This window comes from Oncorhynchus kisutch, linkage group LG7 (assembly GCF_002021735.2).
Source record: "Oncorhynchus kisutch isolate 150728-3 linkage group LG7, Okis_V2, whole genome shotgun sequence".
Taxonomy (NCBI): Eukaryota; Metazoa; Chordata; class Actinopteri; order Salmoniformes; family Salmonidae; genus Oncorhynchus; species Oncorhynchus kisutch.
The window spans coordinates 488,334-503,215 of NC_034180.2; the positions used below are offsets into that span (position 1 = coordinate 488,334).

Below are 14,882 nucleotides of genomic sequence, written 5' to 3' on the forward strand. Positions count from 1 at the left end.
CTTTTTGCACGAACCATGACTCACCACACTGCTGCTACTGTCACTTTATTCCTAGTTATATGTACACATCTACCTCGTACCCCTGCACAGACTTGGTACTGGTACCTCTTGTATATAGCCATGCTATCGTTATTCATTGTACATTTTACAAAGCATGTGACAAATAACATTTGAGTTGCAGTGAAACTCCTTTTCCCATTGCAGTCTTTTCACCTTCTCTCCCATTCAAAATAAAATAAGCTGCAACATGTCATCTCGTGGAGTGACTGAAGTATCCATTGAGGTATTTGCTGCATATTGTGTGATATAAATATGAGTTCTAGACTTGTCACTAGCGCAAAACGCAAACATTTTATTTACAAAGCTTAGTCATACAGAGAGTAAACAATTTTTTTTGCTATAACCTTGATTTGTGCAACAGGCGGCCACACAAAATCACAGCTCGCTTGTCGCACAGTTGCTATAGCAATTTTATTTTGGGGGGGAAAAAAATAAAGAATGCAGACAAAGGGGTAAGAAATAAACCTAACAATGTATTCATAATTCATCCAACAAAAATATTAAAAGCGCAGACCCAAAATGAAATACCAATCCTGAAGTCCTCACACAGGTATACATAAAGGGGGAGTTGACAGTGAAATTGTGGAATGCGGAGTAGTGCGCTGCTTGAGAACCTTGGGAATGTCTCTGGATTCCATGGGGCGGAGGCAGCTCCACTCTGACCAACCGTCTGGTACAGCCTTGCCCTAGACTAGAGGTCGACCGATTAGGATTTTTCAACGCAGATACAGATTATTGGAGGACCGAAAAAGCCGATATCGATTAAAAATCGGACGATTTTCTATTTATTTGTAATAATGACAATTACAACAATACTGAATGAACACTTATTTTAACTTAATATAATACATCAATAAAACCTATTTAGCCTCAAGTAAATAATGAAACATGTTCAATTTGGTTTAAATAATGCAAAATCAAAGTGTTGGAGAAGAAAGTAAAAGTGCAATATGTGCCATGTAAGAAGGCTAAAGTTTCAGTTCCTTGTTCAGAACATGAGAACATATGAAAGCTAGTGGTTCCTTTTAACATGAATCTTCAATATTCCCAGGTAAGAAGTTTTAGGTTGTAGTTATTATAGGAATTATAGGACTATTTCCCTCTATACCATTTGTATTTCATTAACCTTTGACTATTGGATGTTCTTATAGGCACTTTAGTATTGCCTGTGTAACAGTATAGCTTCCGACCCTCTCCTCGTTCCTCCCTGGGCTCGAACCAGCAACACAACGACAACAGCCACCATCGAAGCAGCGTTACCCATGCAGAGCAAGGGGAACAACTACTAGAAGGCTCAGAGCAAGTGATGTTTGAAATGCTATTAGCGCGCACTAACTAGCTAGCCATTTCACTTCGGTTACACCAGCCTCATCTCGGGAGTTGATAGGCTTGAAGTCATAAACAGCGCAATGCTTGCCCCAAAACAAAGAGCTGCTGGCAAAATGCCAGAAAGTGCTGTTTGAATGAATGTTTACACGCCTGCTTCTGCCTACCATCGCTCAGTCAGATACTTAGATACTTGTATGCTCAGTCAGATTATATGCAACGCAGGACACACTAGATAATATCTAGTAATATCATCAACCATGTGTAGTTAACTAGTGATTATGATTGATTGTTTTTTATAAGATAAGTTTAATTAATGCTAGCTAGCAACTTACCTTGGCTTACTGCATTAGCGTAACAGGCAGTCTCTTTGTGGAGTGCAACTAGAGAGAGGCAGGTCGTTATTGCGTTGGACTAGTTAACTGTAAGGTTGCAAGATTGAATCCCCTGACCTGACAAGGTAAAAATCTGTCGTTCTGCCCCTGAACAAGGCAGTTAACCCACCGTTCCTAGGTCGTCATTGAAAATAAGAATGTGTTCTTAACTGACTTGCCTAGTTAAATTAAAAAAAAAAAGGTATAAAATTAATAAAATAAAAATTTATAAAAAAAGATATTTGAAAAAAAAAATCTATTAAATCGGCGCCCAAAAATACCCATTTTTGAGAAAACTTGAAAAATCGGCCATACCGATTAATCGGTCGACCTCTACCCTAGACGGGCTCAAAGCTGGGAGAGAGTCGTGGCGTAGGTAGGGTGGGTGTCAGGGTGGAGAGGGAAGGGGTTGGTAACTTGATAGGCTGTCGTTTTCTGCTCATAATCATCTTTGTCAGGCTCTTGCTTTCTCTTCTCTCCTTGGACAGCCTTGATTTCTGGTAGAAATGGGAAAGGTTCATTATACTATACTAGTGATGCACTGACATTACATTTTTGGCCGATACCGATATGCAACATTTTCCTTGCCAAAAAACCTGATACCGATAACCAATATTAAAAATTTTAGCAGCCTTTTAAGCATTCTCGTACAGTTAAATAGTTAACACACACAAACATGGACGCAGCGGTCTAAGGCACCGCAACTCAGTGCAAGAGGCGTCACTACAGTCTCTGGTTCAAATCCAGGCTGTATCACATCCGGCCGTGATTGGGGGTCACATAGGGCGGTGCACAATTGGCCCAGCGTCGTCCAGGTTTGGCCGTGGTAGGCCGTCATTGTTGTTCTTAACTGATTTGCCTAGTTAAATAAAAGGTTACACACAAACTGACCAAAAGGTTATTTTGATGGCACTTACGCATGTCTCCATTACCAGTAAAACATCATAAAAACGCATTTATTTCACTTACTTGCTGTGTCGTTCATTTGTTTAGTCGTTTCATTCTCAACCAGGATTGATATGGAACGCTGTTTGGGTCTTTGCACGGCAAAAGATACATATCGATGAATTGTTGTGACATGAAATACAAGTGATAGTGTAAAAAATGTATGAACGCGTTAAATTATTGTGACATGCAGTCATATTCAGGTCCTGTTTGGTCACACCATTTGACGTGTCAAATAAGCTTGTTGACCAATCAGGACCTGAATATGATTGTACGTCACAATAATTTAACATGTTCATTAATTTACGTAGTTCCTATTTCATATGTCACAATGATTCATCGTCGTATGCTATGATGCTGGTAATGTTGTCTCGCACAGTGCTGATCATAAAAAAAAAAATGCTTGCTAGCTCATGGATGCAAACAATGTTCTTCCCCAAAAACATAGCAAAACCACATGTTTCAGTAGCATAGCTAGGTGTCATCTAAAATAACCCTAATTTATAAGACAGTTCTTATTTGATTAATGGTGGTCGGACCCATCTATGTGAAGCTAGCCACAATAAGGATTAGCCACAATAATGGACTTTGCGGTTAGCCTTCAAAATAAAAGTTTGGCATAATTCTACTATTTGTAATCATTTGCATCACTGTCAATGACACTAATCCTTATTGTGGCTAGCTTCACGACACATAACCCGGTCCGGTCGAGCATCACTAGCCAGATGAAGTTAACTGGCTGCTTATAATGTTAGCATTGGGCAACAGGGTTAAGTAGCTGGCTAGCTATTTATTTTCATGAACTTCAGTTCAATTTCAATAGGTGAACAACAAGTGGCTACCTAGCTAACACTTACGATTCCTAAATCCTTGCTAAGAATAATAAAAATGACTGCAGTTTCTACTGTTATTGCTTTTCAAGCTGGTTGTATTGGTGCTACCTAAAGCTAGCTACCCCAGAAGATGAGGTCAAACAAATGACGCTTTATTAAACGCGGTATTGTAAACATCGTTCATGGCCGGTGTTTGCAGACTTTTTTGTAGAGCTTTGACAGTTCTACTGTATCATTTTTGACACGCAAAGACCCAAACGGCGTTCCATAGTATGTATGTCGTAACGCTACTACTGTGTAACTCCGGTAGGAGCTATTCTGAAAATAGTGCAATTGGTAGTGTGTACCAGTGCTCGACCAGTCGGCGAAAGCCAACATTACCCACGACAGAGAACAGTTGATTGTCAAGGGCAATGAATTCCATTATCTTGGCTTTAATGGATTTCGCCTTTGAGTTGTCTTGTTGAAATTCTTACTCTTTCAAATAACTGCTCGACTTGTTGACTACTCGATCCACACAGCAGACATTGTGGGCTAGGTTAGGAATGCTGTGTTGCGCAACATTTTTACATGGCGTCATTAGCTCATGTACCTACTTTATAGGTATGCATGTCAGCTTTGACATCGGTTTTGCACATTGGCGTTAACCAGATATGTTCACCGATATATCATGCATCCCTATACTATAATGGTACTGTACTTAGTGAAGTATACAAAAGTGAGCTTGTGTCAAAGTATGAATGACATACCATCTTCGTCAACTTCATCATCAATGCCGAGATCTTCCTCCTGGAGAGAAGTGACAGAGCAGGTCAGCAGCCACAGAGCTCTCAAACCATGTTTATCTTTTTAAACTATTGGGTCACAAACAAACCAAAAATGGCTTTACCTCCTTATCTCCGCTGATCTCATCATCCTCTCCTACTACTACTACTCTCTCCTCTTCATAGTCATCATCCTCCTCGTCAAAGTCTTCCTCCTCTATGTCCTCATCCTCTCCTAAAAAACAAATAAACCACCTCCATTGTCAGTCATCACAGAGAAATGCCGACAAACCCTACAAATACACAACAGAATTGCCTTCCATGACAAAACATATGGATTGCAATAGAGAAATATTCCATTTAGCAGATGTTTTATAGTGATGCGAGCATACATTTTACGAACGGGTGGTCCCGGGAATCGAACCCAGTATCCTGCCGTTGCAAGTGCCATGCTCTACCAACTGAGCTACAGAAGACCTTCCAGTCAACGCACATCTGCACTTACATTTCCTTGTATTCCCTCAAACACAAACTAAATGGCTTCCCACCCTCATCGTCGTCATCGTCCACCTCTCCGTCCGAGTCGGATGCCTCTCGGTCCTCCACGTCGTACCCGTCCAGGTAGGTGAGCTGAGGGAGCAGCTTGAACACACTCTCCCTGTAGTCGTTCAGGTTGGTCACCTCACAGTTGAACAAGTCTAGAGACTTCAGGCCATCCAGCTTTTTCTGTGGGACCAAATTGGTCAAAACTATATGGGGAAATGAAATTTGAGGCATAGCCTGAGCCAATGAGATGGTGTCGCACTGTATTGTGCTCTACCGGGAGTTTGGTGTACCTACCAAAGGTTCCAATGTCCTGATGTCTTTCAGTTGGTTCCCGCTTAGATTTAGATGTGTGAGGTTGGGGAGTTTCTCTGCTAACACGTCAAGGCCATCAGAGATTCTGTTGTCACTGAGTTCCAACTGCAACATAATGTGAAGATATCAGTCACTTCTGTCCAAAAACACCAAAGCAAGTAACAGCCTTTCAGAAAATAATGACTACGTCCCAAATGGAACCCTATTCCTTACATAGAGCACTACTTTAGACCAGGGCCCTCAAAAGTGCACTATATAGGGAATAGGGTGCCATTAGGGACAAACAAATGGCTCTTTCTACACCCCCGGCAGAATTTAAGGTATTTTTCAAAAGGAGTTAACAAATGTTACTGTAAGCTTGTGTTAAAAATGGAGAGAACCCCCCCACCCCACCTTTTTCAGTTTCCCAAGTTTGGGAAGTTTGGAGACTGAGATTAGGCCAACGTTTATCAAACTGAGGAATTCCAGATTGACAAATTCTTCTGAGAGTCCTTTGATTTTCCCTTCATTTGATCTGCAGTTGTCCAGGACAAGTTCTCGTACCTATAAGGATAAAATAATTTGTTAAATTGTAATCCATTTTTTTTTTAACAAAAACACATGCATGCGTTGTTTCAGATGCATTAAACAATGGATAATGGATATTGGACCCATATTATGAAAAACATTTGATGCATTTATATAAAAGTTGTGGGAAACATGTGAGAATAGTCACATGTTGGCAACAGTAACTTGCTGCATCAATATTTTTCATGGATAAAAACAAAAAGCTTTTAATCTAAACTTCAGGATGAAAAAGGTCAATACACAAAATATGGACCGCAATGATAGGAGTGGTTGTTATTCCACTGACGGTTTCCCTGACTTCTGTATGAATACTTGCAACTGCTCAGTTCCTAGTTACAAAATGTTACATTTAATTGTTTAAAGAGCAGAGTTCACATTAAATAGTCAGGGACAGTCGTTGCGCAACAAAAAGGTTTTAAAAAGTTAACGTTGAACGTCAAAGGTCATGATTTGCACACTAACAAAGTGAAACATTGATAAGGCTGTCGAGTGGAGCCATCAATAAAAGGTATTCGGTTGCATGATGTTTTATGTCGAGGCACCGCGGTTGTTTCTTTAAACCAGCTGCCACGAGGAAGAACCGCACAATACAGTTCTACCTTCACTTGCCCGCTGTTCAGTCACTAATGACACATGCAATGCTTTTTGTTAGCAAGCTCGCTACAGGCTAGCCATTGCCCTTTTAAGCGCTGCCGTGCAGTTGAGGACCTGCAAGAGAAGCTTGACTGCCCGCCATTATCTACCCTACAGCAATGGAAAGGATTGCAAATATACTCTAAATCGAAAACATTGAGGTAAATTGATTGACTAGCCGTCGAGAGAACAACTGATAGGACAGTTTGTTAGAAATTAGGTTGCAACTGCAGCCCGCAAATCGGGGTGTTCCTACAGGAGCCTCTCTATATTGTAATGACCTGACCAGATCATAAAGGAACAATTGTCCAGACAGAGGGTTGAGTTTACGAATTGATGGTTTATTAACCCAACTTTACACAGGCTACTGTTTGGCCGTAGCCCATGCCAAATAAATTAAGTATATACCAGACAGATATACCAGACACTGCTGTTGGGGATGCAATCCAGCACCCTGTCCATCAAACGCTCAAAAGTAGCTGGAGCGTTGCACAGGCCGAAGCACATAATGGTGCCAGGTTTCCTCCAGACATGACGCTTGGCATTCAGGCCAAAGACTTCAATCTTGGTTTCATCAGACCAGAGAATCTTGTTTTCCATGGTCCTAGAGTCCTTTATTTAGATGCCTTTTGGCAAACTCCAATTGGGCTGTCATGTGCCTTACTGAGGAGTGGCTTTCATCTGCCCACTCCAGCATGAAGACCTGATTGGTGAAGTGCTGCAGAGATGGGAGAACCTTCCAGAAGGACAACCATCTCCACAGAGGAACTCTGTAGCTCTGTCAGAGTAGCCAACAGGTACAGCAAGCTTTGCAAGGAGATTATCAGGAAATGGGTTTGCCAAAACAAACTTGCTTTAAACAAGAAAAGAAAACCAAAGTTATGTTGGTCTGTTCAACTAGGAAAAGGCCAAAACAGCATGGGATACAATTAAGTATGGGAGGAGTACAAATTGAAGAAGTGGCAGAAATCAAACTAGTGGGAGTGCAGCTAGACAACTGCTTATCATGGTCGTCTCAAATACCTAATCTATGTAAAAAAAATATATTAAAACAGCATGCATAATCAGAAGGATAGCTAAATATTTACCAGGGAAAATCCTTCAGCAAATAACACAGGCATTGGTTGAGAGTCAAGTGAACTATTGTTCAGTGGTCTGGGGAAATGCATCATCTAGTGAAGTTAGGAGGCTGCAGATTGAACAGAACAAAGCAGCAAGGATTGTTTTAAGGCGGAGATATGGTTCTTCTGTTGCAGTCATGCGCAGTGTTCTTGGTTGGTCATCAATCAACAAGATAATTTAAAAAAACATGCTTATTTTATAATATACATCATTTAAAACGGCCAGGTTCTGTTCACAACGGTATTCAGTTGGTAAGAGACAGACAGTAAATACTAGGAATAGATTTCCACCATCTATGCGTTATCCAGACAAAAAAAAATTGGCAAAAGAACATTTCGATTTAGAGCAATAAAGAAATTGAATAAATTAACTGAGCAAACTAGAAACCTTTCAATATAGAAGTTTAAACATTATTTAAAAACAATTTAAATATAGTATATAGAAATGTTGTGGGACTATAGTAGACGAAGAATCAATATTTATTTAGACTGAGTATTTATTGGGTCATTATGCTAGTGTATTATGTATGTTTGTAATAGTGTGTTATATGTGAAAGTGTGTTTGTATTATAAATTGTATTTAATGTTTAAGGACTCTTGGAAGATTAGTCCAAATGGGGACTAAAAGAGATCCTAATCAAATCTAATCAAATCAATCAGGTTCTTGGTCACCTCCCTGACCAAGGCCCTCCTCCCCCGATTGCTCAGTCTGGCCGGGCGGCCAGCTCCAGGAAGAGTCTTGGTGGTTCCAAACTTCTTCCATTTAAGAATGATGGAGGCCACTGTGTTCTTGGTGTGCCTTCAATGATGCAATTGTTGGTACCCTTCCCCAGATCTGTGCCTTGACACAATCTGTCTCATGGCTTGGTTTTTGCTCTGATGTGTACTGTGATACCTTAAAATAGACAGGTGTGTGCCTTTCCAAATCAAATCCAATCAATTGAATTCACCACAGGTGTCTCAAGGATGATCAATGGAAACAGGATGCACCTGAGCTCAATTGAGTCTCATAGCAAAGGGTCTGAATACATATGTAAATAAGGTATTTGTTTTTTTTAAAACAACCATTTCACTTTGTCATTATGGGATAACAAAACGTGGACATGTCAAGGGGTCTGAATACTTTCCGAAGGTTGCTGGCTGTCACGTGACCTATATCAGTACACTTAACTTGAACATTATGAAACATATATTAGATCAAATACACCTCACGTAGAAAATAGGCCATACATTTTTGTTGACCAAATTCAAAACTCATTGACCGCCATACAAAAACTCCTTGCTTGGTTGGCGAAACAACCCCACTTGCTGGAGTGAGAAAGATTTTCAGCCAAATTAGCCCTCACTTCCTCTTTGTTATAGCTAGTACACACCAGTAGCACAGAACAATCAGACAGATATTTCACCAGTTGTATGAATATGAAGCATCTGGTTGGTGTCTGGTTAGCATCTGGTCACTCAATACTAAATATGGTGATGAGAGGAAGCCCAGTGGCCAGCAATGGGAGAAGATGGAGTTTGGGCCGACATTCTGCTAATTTTCTCATCTATTAAACATTTGATCTCCATACAGTATTGTGTTTCCAAAACTAGAATCTGTAACAGACAAGAGTTTTGTAGATTTGACCCTTTGCCAAAGTATTTTTTAAAAATGTACGTGTTCCATATGAAAAATATGCAATAAATGATAGAACGTGCCAATAGGATCTCACTAGCTCGTGCATGCTCTGCCCATCTCCTTGGTTGTTCTGCCAACTATGATTCATTTGCTCCCATTGGAAATGACCAGGCTCAGGTCTATCTTGGGCACAGGAGGTTGGTGGCACCTTAATTGGGGAGAATGGACTCGTGTTAATGACTGGAGTGGAATGGTATCAAATGTGACTCGTTTCAGAAAAAACCTTGCATATGTCACGGGTCACTATTTCACAGGTGAGCCATTTGAATATAATTTTTTTTAAATCAAAATGCATATTTTGGCAGAAATGTCTTCTGAAACATAACTTTCATGTGCCTTAATAAAACTTGTATGCCTTCTGTAAATACAAATAAAATTGACAAATACTGAGCCTAGTTGGTTTAGCCACAGAAAGACAGCAACCTTCTCGCTAGCCATGATTGGCTGAGATAATGAGTGGACTGGACATGCTGAGAGATGAGTTCGGATTGGTCTGCCATATAGCACGCTTCTGTCCATTTGAGCTGGTCAGTATGTGTAGGTAATCCTGTCTTGCGCGGCTTCTTATTTTTTTATTTTTATTTTTTTTACAAGTATATTGCGTAGGAGAACTGCATAAGTGTTGCTCTCCACTTTCTGGAGGACCAAGTTTTAAATCAGTGGAATTAGAGAATGATAGCTAAGGAGATGGAGAAAACACCAGTCTCTGGATTACATCTTCAAACTAAGGGCAACCATGGTCAAATACATCAAACACGTGGTTTCCGGCCATTATGAGTCGTTCTCCCCGCAGCAGCATTCTGTGCTCTTGGGTTAGTTATAAAAATCTTTACCAGTAGTGTCCTTCGCCCCCACCGGTCAGACACTGTTTCCCGCAGTTCTGCTAACGACGGCGGCAGCGGAGGACACTGTGCTAGCTTAGCCAGCTCGTCCTGAGGCTGACGCCGGTACACAGCAGGCGATGACGTGTGTTAGCTAGCTAACAGTGTCGCTGACTAGCAAGCTAGCTAGTTAGCACATGGTGTCGTCCCAGCCTCCCACCTGTCGTGGGGGCGACCGTTAGACAGTGTCCTTCGCCCCCGCTTGTCAGGCATGGTTTTCTCCAGTACGTGGGGGCGACAGTGTGCTAGCTAGCTAACTAACAAGCTAGCACAGTGTTGCTAACTAGCATGCTAGCACATAGTGTTTCCCCAGCTTCCCGACTGCTGTGAGAGCGACCCGGTACAGTGTCCCGCTAGCTAGCAAAGAGGACTCTGGTACACTGCAGGCGGGGGCGACTCCGTGCGTTAACTAATAAGCTAACAGTGTCGCTGACTAGCAAGCTAGCAAGCTAGCTAGTTAGCACATGGTGTCGTCCCAGCATCCCAACTGCTGTGCTAGCGACCACTAGACAGTGTCCCGCTAGCAGACAAAGTGGACTCCGGTACACAGCAGGAGAGGGTGAAACATTTATTTCCCTTTGGATCCACATTCAAAAAGGTGTCACACAAGCATGAAGATGTTGTGCTCTAGGGGTGCATTCATGCGGGAACCAATGGACTTATCAGGGTGTTTCTACAGATGCAGGAGGGGACGTCCCTAAAGATGCAGGAATGCCCACTGCAACAACGCCCTGAATTGCAGGCTGCAGTTGCACACTATTGGAAATTAGTAAAACAAAGATGGAGTTCCTTCCTCTAGAGCTTCAAAGACGACAGAATGACAACATGGCGATTCCTGAGATGCAGTGATATAAACGCTCCAAATAAGACTGACTGTTTACTCGCAGTAATACCGTAAAAATATCAATTAAAATGCATTCAATGTTGAATACTTGTATTCATGCATGCATGAAAAGCCAGAGGGTCGAACGGAGTTTTAGAAACCCACACACCGAACGCCTTTTGCTCGGTCTCATGTCATTCAGGCCGGCTTTAATAGTCTTGTAATTGTCTTTCCAACATGTTAATTGTCTTTCCTATACATTATAAAACGTGAAATTATTAACACAAAGTACAAAATATCGACAATGAACGTGGAGCTTGTTGGCCAGTTTCAGTAAGTTTTTTGTTTTCCTTCGTGGTAGTTGCGAGGAATAATATGGCTGGGAATAAACATTCGTTGACCGCTCGCAACAGATGCGATAAAGAAGTCGATCGAACTGGACCAAAACAATGGAATTGCCATGGAAACGCATATGGGAAAGGGCTGTGTAGGAAAGACTCCGAATTTCTTCATTGCCCCAACGAAATTAGTTTACATTTAGGCAATGTATTTTACACGTTAAGGTAAAAATCGGAGTAGAACGCTTATATGGATGTCAACATCATGTCATCGTAACCAATCAACTGTGTTACAGTTAAAAAAAACTACTGACTACCACCGATTGATGTATGCTACCTAACAAGTTTAGCTATATGAACGGGAGTTAGTATTTAGCCGTCACTTCTTCTGAGCCTTAAGGGGCAACTTCTAAACATTATGCAGCGAAAACAGCGAAACATATCATTCGGGTTTAAGTAACCACATTGTGGGCCTGTGACAATACATAAATAAACCCTTATTTGATACATCCACTGTGTTTGGCGCACATTCAACAAATCTGACCTATCTAATCAATGGAACGGTCTGCATTCCATTGACTCCTTTACCTTATCTACACAGGCGATGTTTTTCCACTCTTCGTTTGCCCGGCGTTTGCTGCTATAGCCCATCCGTGACAAGGATCGACGAGTTGTGCGTTCCGAGATGCCGTTCTGCACACCACTGTTGTACTGCGCCGTTATTTGTCTAACTGTAGCCCGCTTGTTAGTTTGCACGATTCTTTCCAATCTCCTTCGACCCCTCTTATCAACGAGCTGTTTACGCCCACTGGACTGTCGCTGACTGGATGTTTTTTGTTTGTCGCGCCATTCTCGGTAAACCACAGACACTGCCGTGCGTGAAAAGCCCAAGAGTGTGGCTGTTTGTGAGATACTGGATCCGGCGCGTCTGGAACCGACGATCATACCACGCTCAAAGTCCCTTAAGTCACTCTTTTTGCCCATTCTTACGTTCAATATAACATAACTAGACGCCTGTCTGCATGCTTTATATAGCAAGCCACGGCCACGTGACTGTCTGTAGGAGCGATCCATTTTCTGGAACGGGGTGGTGCACCAAATTATGTGTTTAACCCCTGGAGTGGGGTACTGTATTGCAGCCATCTTGGCACTCAATTGTGAAACAGAGTATTTTAGAAGCTACAGAAAAGCATGTCTACATTCGTTTTTGTCACGTGTATTCTATTACAGACAACTTAATGCATTCTTTTAAATTATATGAGCTAAGCATAAAATATAAAAATGTTCCTTAAAGTAAACTCAGAAAAAAAAACGTCCCTTTTTCAGGACACTGTCTTTCAAAGATAATTCGTAAAAATCCAAATAACACAGATCTTCATTGTAAAGGGTTTAAACACTGTTTCCCATGCTTGAACCATAAACAATTAATGAACATGCACCTGGAATGTCGTTAAGACACTAACAGCTTATAGACGGTAGGCAATTAAGGTCACAGTTATGAAAACTTAGGACACTAAAGAGGCCTTTCTACTGACTCTGAAAAACACAAAAAAAAGATGCCCAGGGTCCCTGCTCATCTGTGTGAACGTGCCTTAGGCATGGTGCAAAGAGGCATGAGGACTGCAGATGTGGCCAGGGAAATAAATTGCAATGTCCGTACTGTGAGATGCCCAAGACACGGAGACAGGATGGAAAGCTAATCTACCTCACAGTGGCAGGCCACGTGTAACTGTAACCGATGTAAAATGGCTAGCTAGTTAGCAGTGGTCCGCGCTAATAGCGTTTCAATCGGTGACCTCACTCGCTTTGAGACCTTGAAGTAGTGGTTCCCCTTGCTCTGCAAGGGCCGCGGCTTTTGTGGAGCGATGGGTAACGATGCTTCGTGGGTGTCAGTTGTTGATGTGTGCAGAGGGTCCCTGGTTCGAGCCCGGGTAGGGGCGAGGGGACGGACTAAAGTCAAACTGTTAAACAGCTACATCCGAACATCACACCTGCGGGTCAGGTACAGGATGCCAACAACAAATGCCCGAGTTACACCAGGAACACACAATCCCTCCATCAGTGCTCAGTCTGTCCGCAATGAGCCGAAATAGGCTGGACTGAGGGCTTGTGTAGGCCTGTTGTAAGGCAGGTCCACACCAGACATCCCGGTCAACAAAGTCACCTATGGGCACAAACCCACAGTCACTGGACCAGACAGGACTGGCAAAAAGTGCTCTTCGCTGATGGTCGGATTCACGTTTATCGTCGAAGGAATGAGCGTTACACCGAGGCCTGTACTCTGGAGCAAGATCGATTTGGAGGTGGAGGGTCCGTCATGGTCTGGGGGCGGTGTGTCACAGCATCATCGGACTGAGCTTGTTGTCATTGCAGGCAATCTTCTCAACGCTGTGCGTTACAGGGAAGACATCCTCCTCCCTCATGTGGTACCCTTCCTGCAGGCTCATCCTGACATGACCCTCCAGCATGACAATGCCACCAGCCATACTGCTCGTTCTGTGCGTGATTTCCTGCAAAACAGGTCACGTCTGGGACCTGTTGGATCAGAGGGTGAGGGCTAGGGCCATTCCCCCCAGAAATGACCGGGAACTTGCAGGTGCTTTGGTAGAAGAGTGGGGTAACATCTCACAGCAATAATTGGCAAATCTGGTGCAGTCCATGAGATGCAGCTGGTGGCCACACCAGATACTGACTGTTACTTTTGATTTTGACCCCCCCCCATGAAACATAATTGAAATACTGCAGAATCCCATTCATTCCTATGGAGGACTGCTCCTACTATGGAGTGCCAATATGGCCAACCGGTGGCTTCAAAGCCTCAATGCCCAATAAATAGCATCAGCAATCCAGGGTTTATATAAATCATTGGGTCTACCTAAAACTGACCAGAGTATGTAACAAATCAGCTTTAACTTGCCAGAAAATACATTTGTTTATGAATATCAAACAATATAACATTTGTCGAGATGTGAGGCTAGGCGAGTAGAAGATGATCTGCAACATTGTATATGGCAATGGCCCCTCAATAACTTCAAACTTCAATCGACTGTTAGCAAGCTAGTATTATAAACTGGGTGGTTCGAGCCCTGAATGCTGATTGGCTGATAGCCATGGTATACCATGGCTATGACAAAACATGTATTTTTACTGCTCTCATTTAATTGGAAACCAGTTTATTGGTTAGAGCATTGGTCCAGTAACCGAAAGGTTGCTGGATCGAATCCCTGAGCTGACAAGGTAAAAATCTGTAGTTCTACCCCTGAGCAAGGCAGCCCCCTTAAATGCAGAACACACATTTCAGTTGAAGGCATTGTTGTACAACTGACTAGGTATCCCCCTTCTCCCTTTAAAGTTGGCAATAAGGCACCTTGGGGTTTGTGATATATGGCCAATATACCACAGCTAAGGGTTGTATCCAGGCACTCCACGTTGCGTCATGTATAAGAATAAGAACAGCCCTTAGCCATGGTATATTGGCCATATCAAAACCCCCGAGGTGCCTTATTGCTTAAATATAAAACGTTACATTATGGCTAGGTAGCTTAAGGGGGGGGGGGGGGGGGGGGCTAATGGTAGTTATAGCCTACAAGATGTGGATGACCCGAACTAGTGAAACATTTGTTTGCGTAGCTAGCCTAGCTAAATATCTGGGTCCCTACTGAATCAGGAAAAATATCTAGG

The 14,882-nt window shown here is 42.3% G+C and overlaps 1 protein-coding gene across 2 annotated transcripts; it reads right to left on the reverse strand.

Annotated features, from left to right (window-relative positions):
• Positions 1-2,104: 2,104 nt before the first annotated feature.
• Positions 2,105-12,211, reverse strand: LOC109892061 (acidic leucine-rich nuclear phosphoprotein 32 family member B-like). 2 transcript variants are annotated; one of them, XM_031828266.1, is made up of 8 exons: positions 11,790-12,211; positions 9,194-9,307; positions 5,554-5,703; positions 5,143-5,265; positions 4,851-5,028; positions 4,428-4,537; positions 4,288-4,327; positions 2,105-2,257 (listed from the first exon to the last, which is right to left on the reverse strand). In XM_031828266.1, the coding sequence occupies exons 1-8, from the start codon at positions 12,183-12,185 to the stop codon at positions 2,109-2,111; spliced, it is 1,260 nt and encodes a 419-aa protein (XP_031684126.1). In that variant the 5' UTR covers positions 12,186-12,211; the 3' UTR covers positions 2,105-2,108. The 2 variants fall into 2 exon arrangements, with proteins under 2 accessions (XP_031684126.1, XP_031684127.1); XM_031828267.1 differs by lacking the exon at positions 9,194-9,307 and having other exon boundaries at positions 11,790-12,208.
• Positions 12,212-14,882: the final 2,671 nt, after the last annotated feature.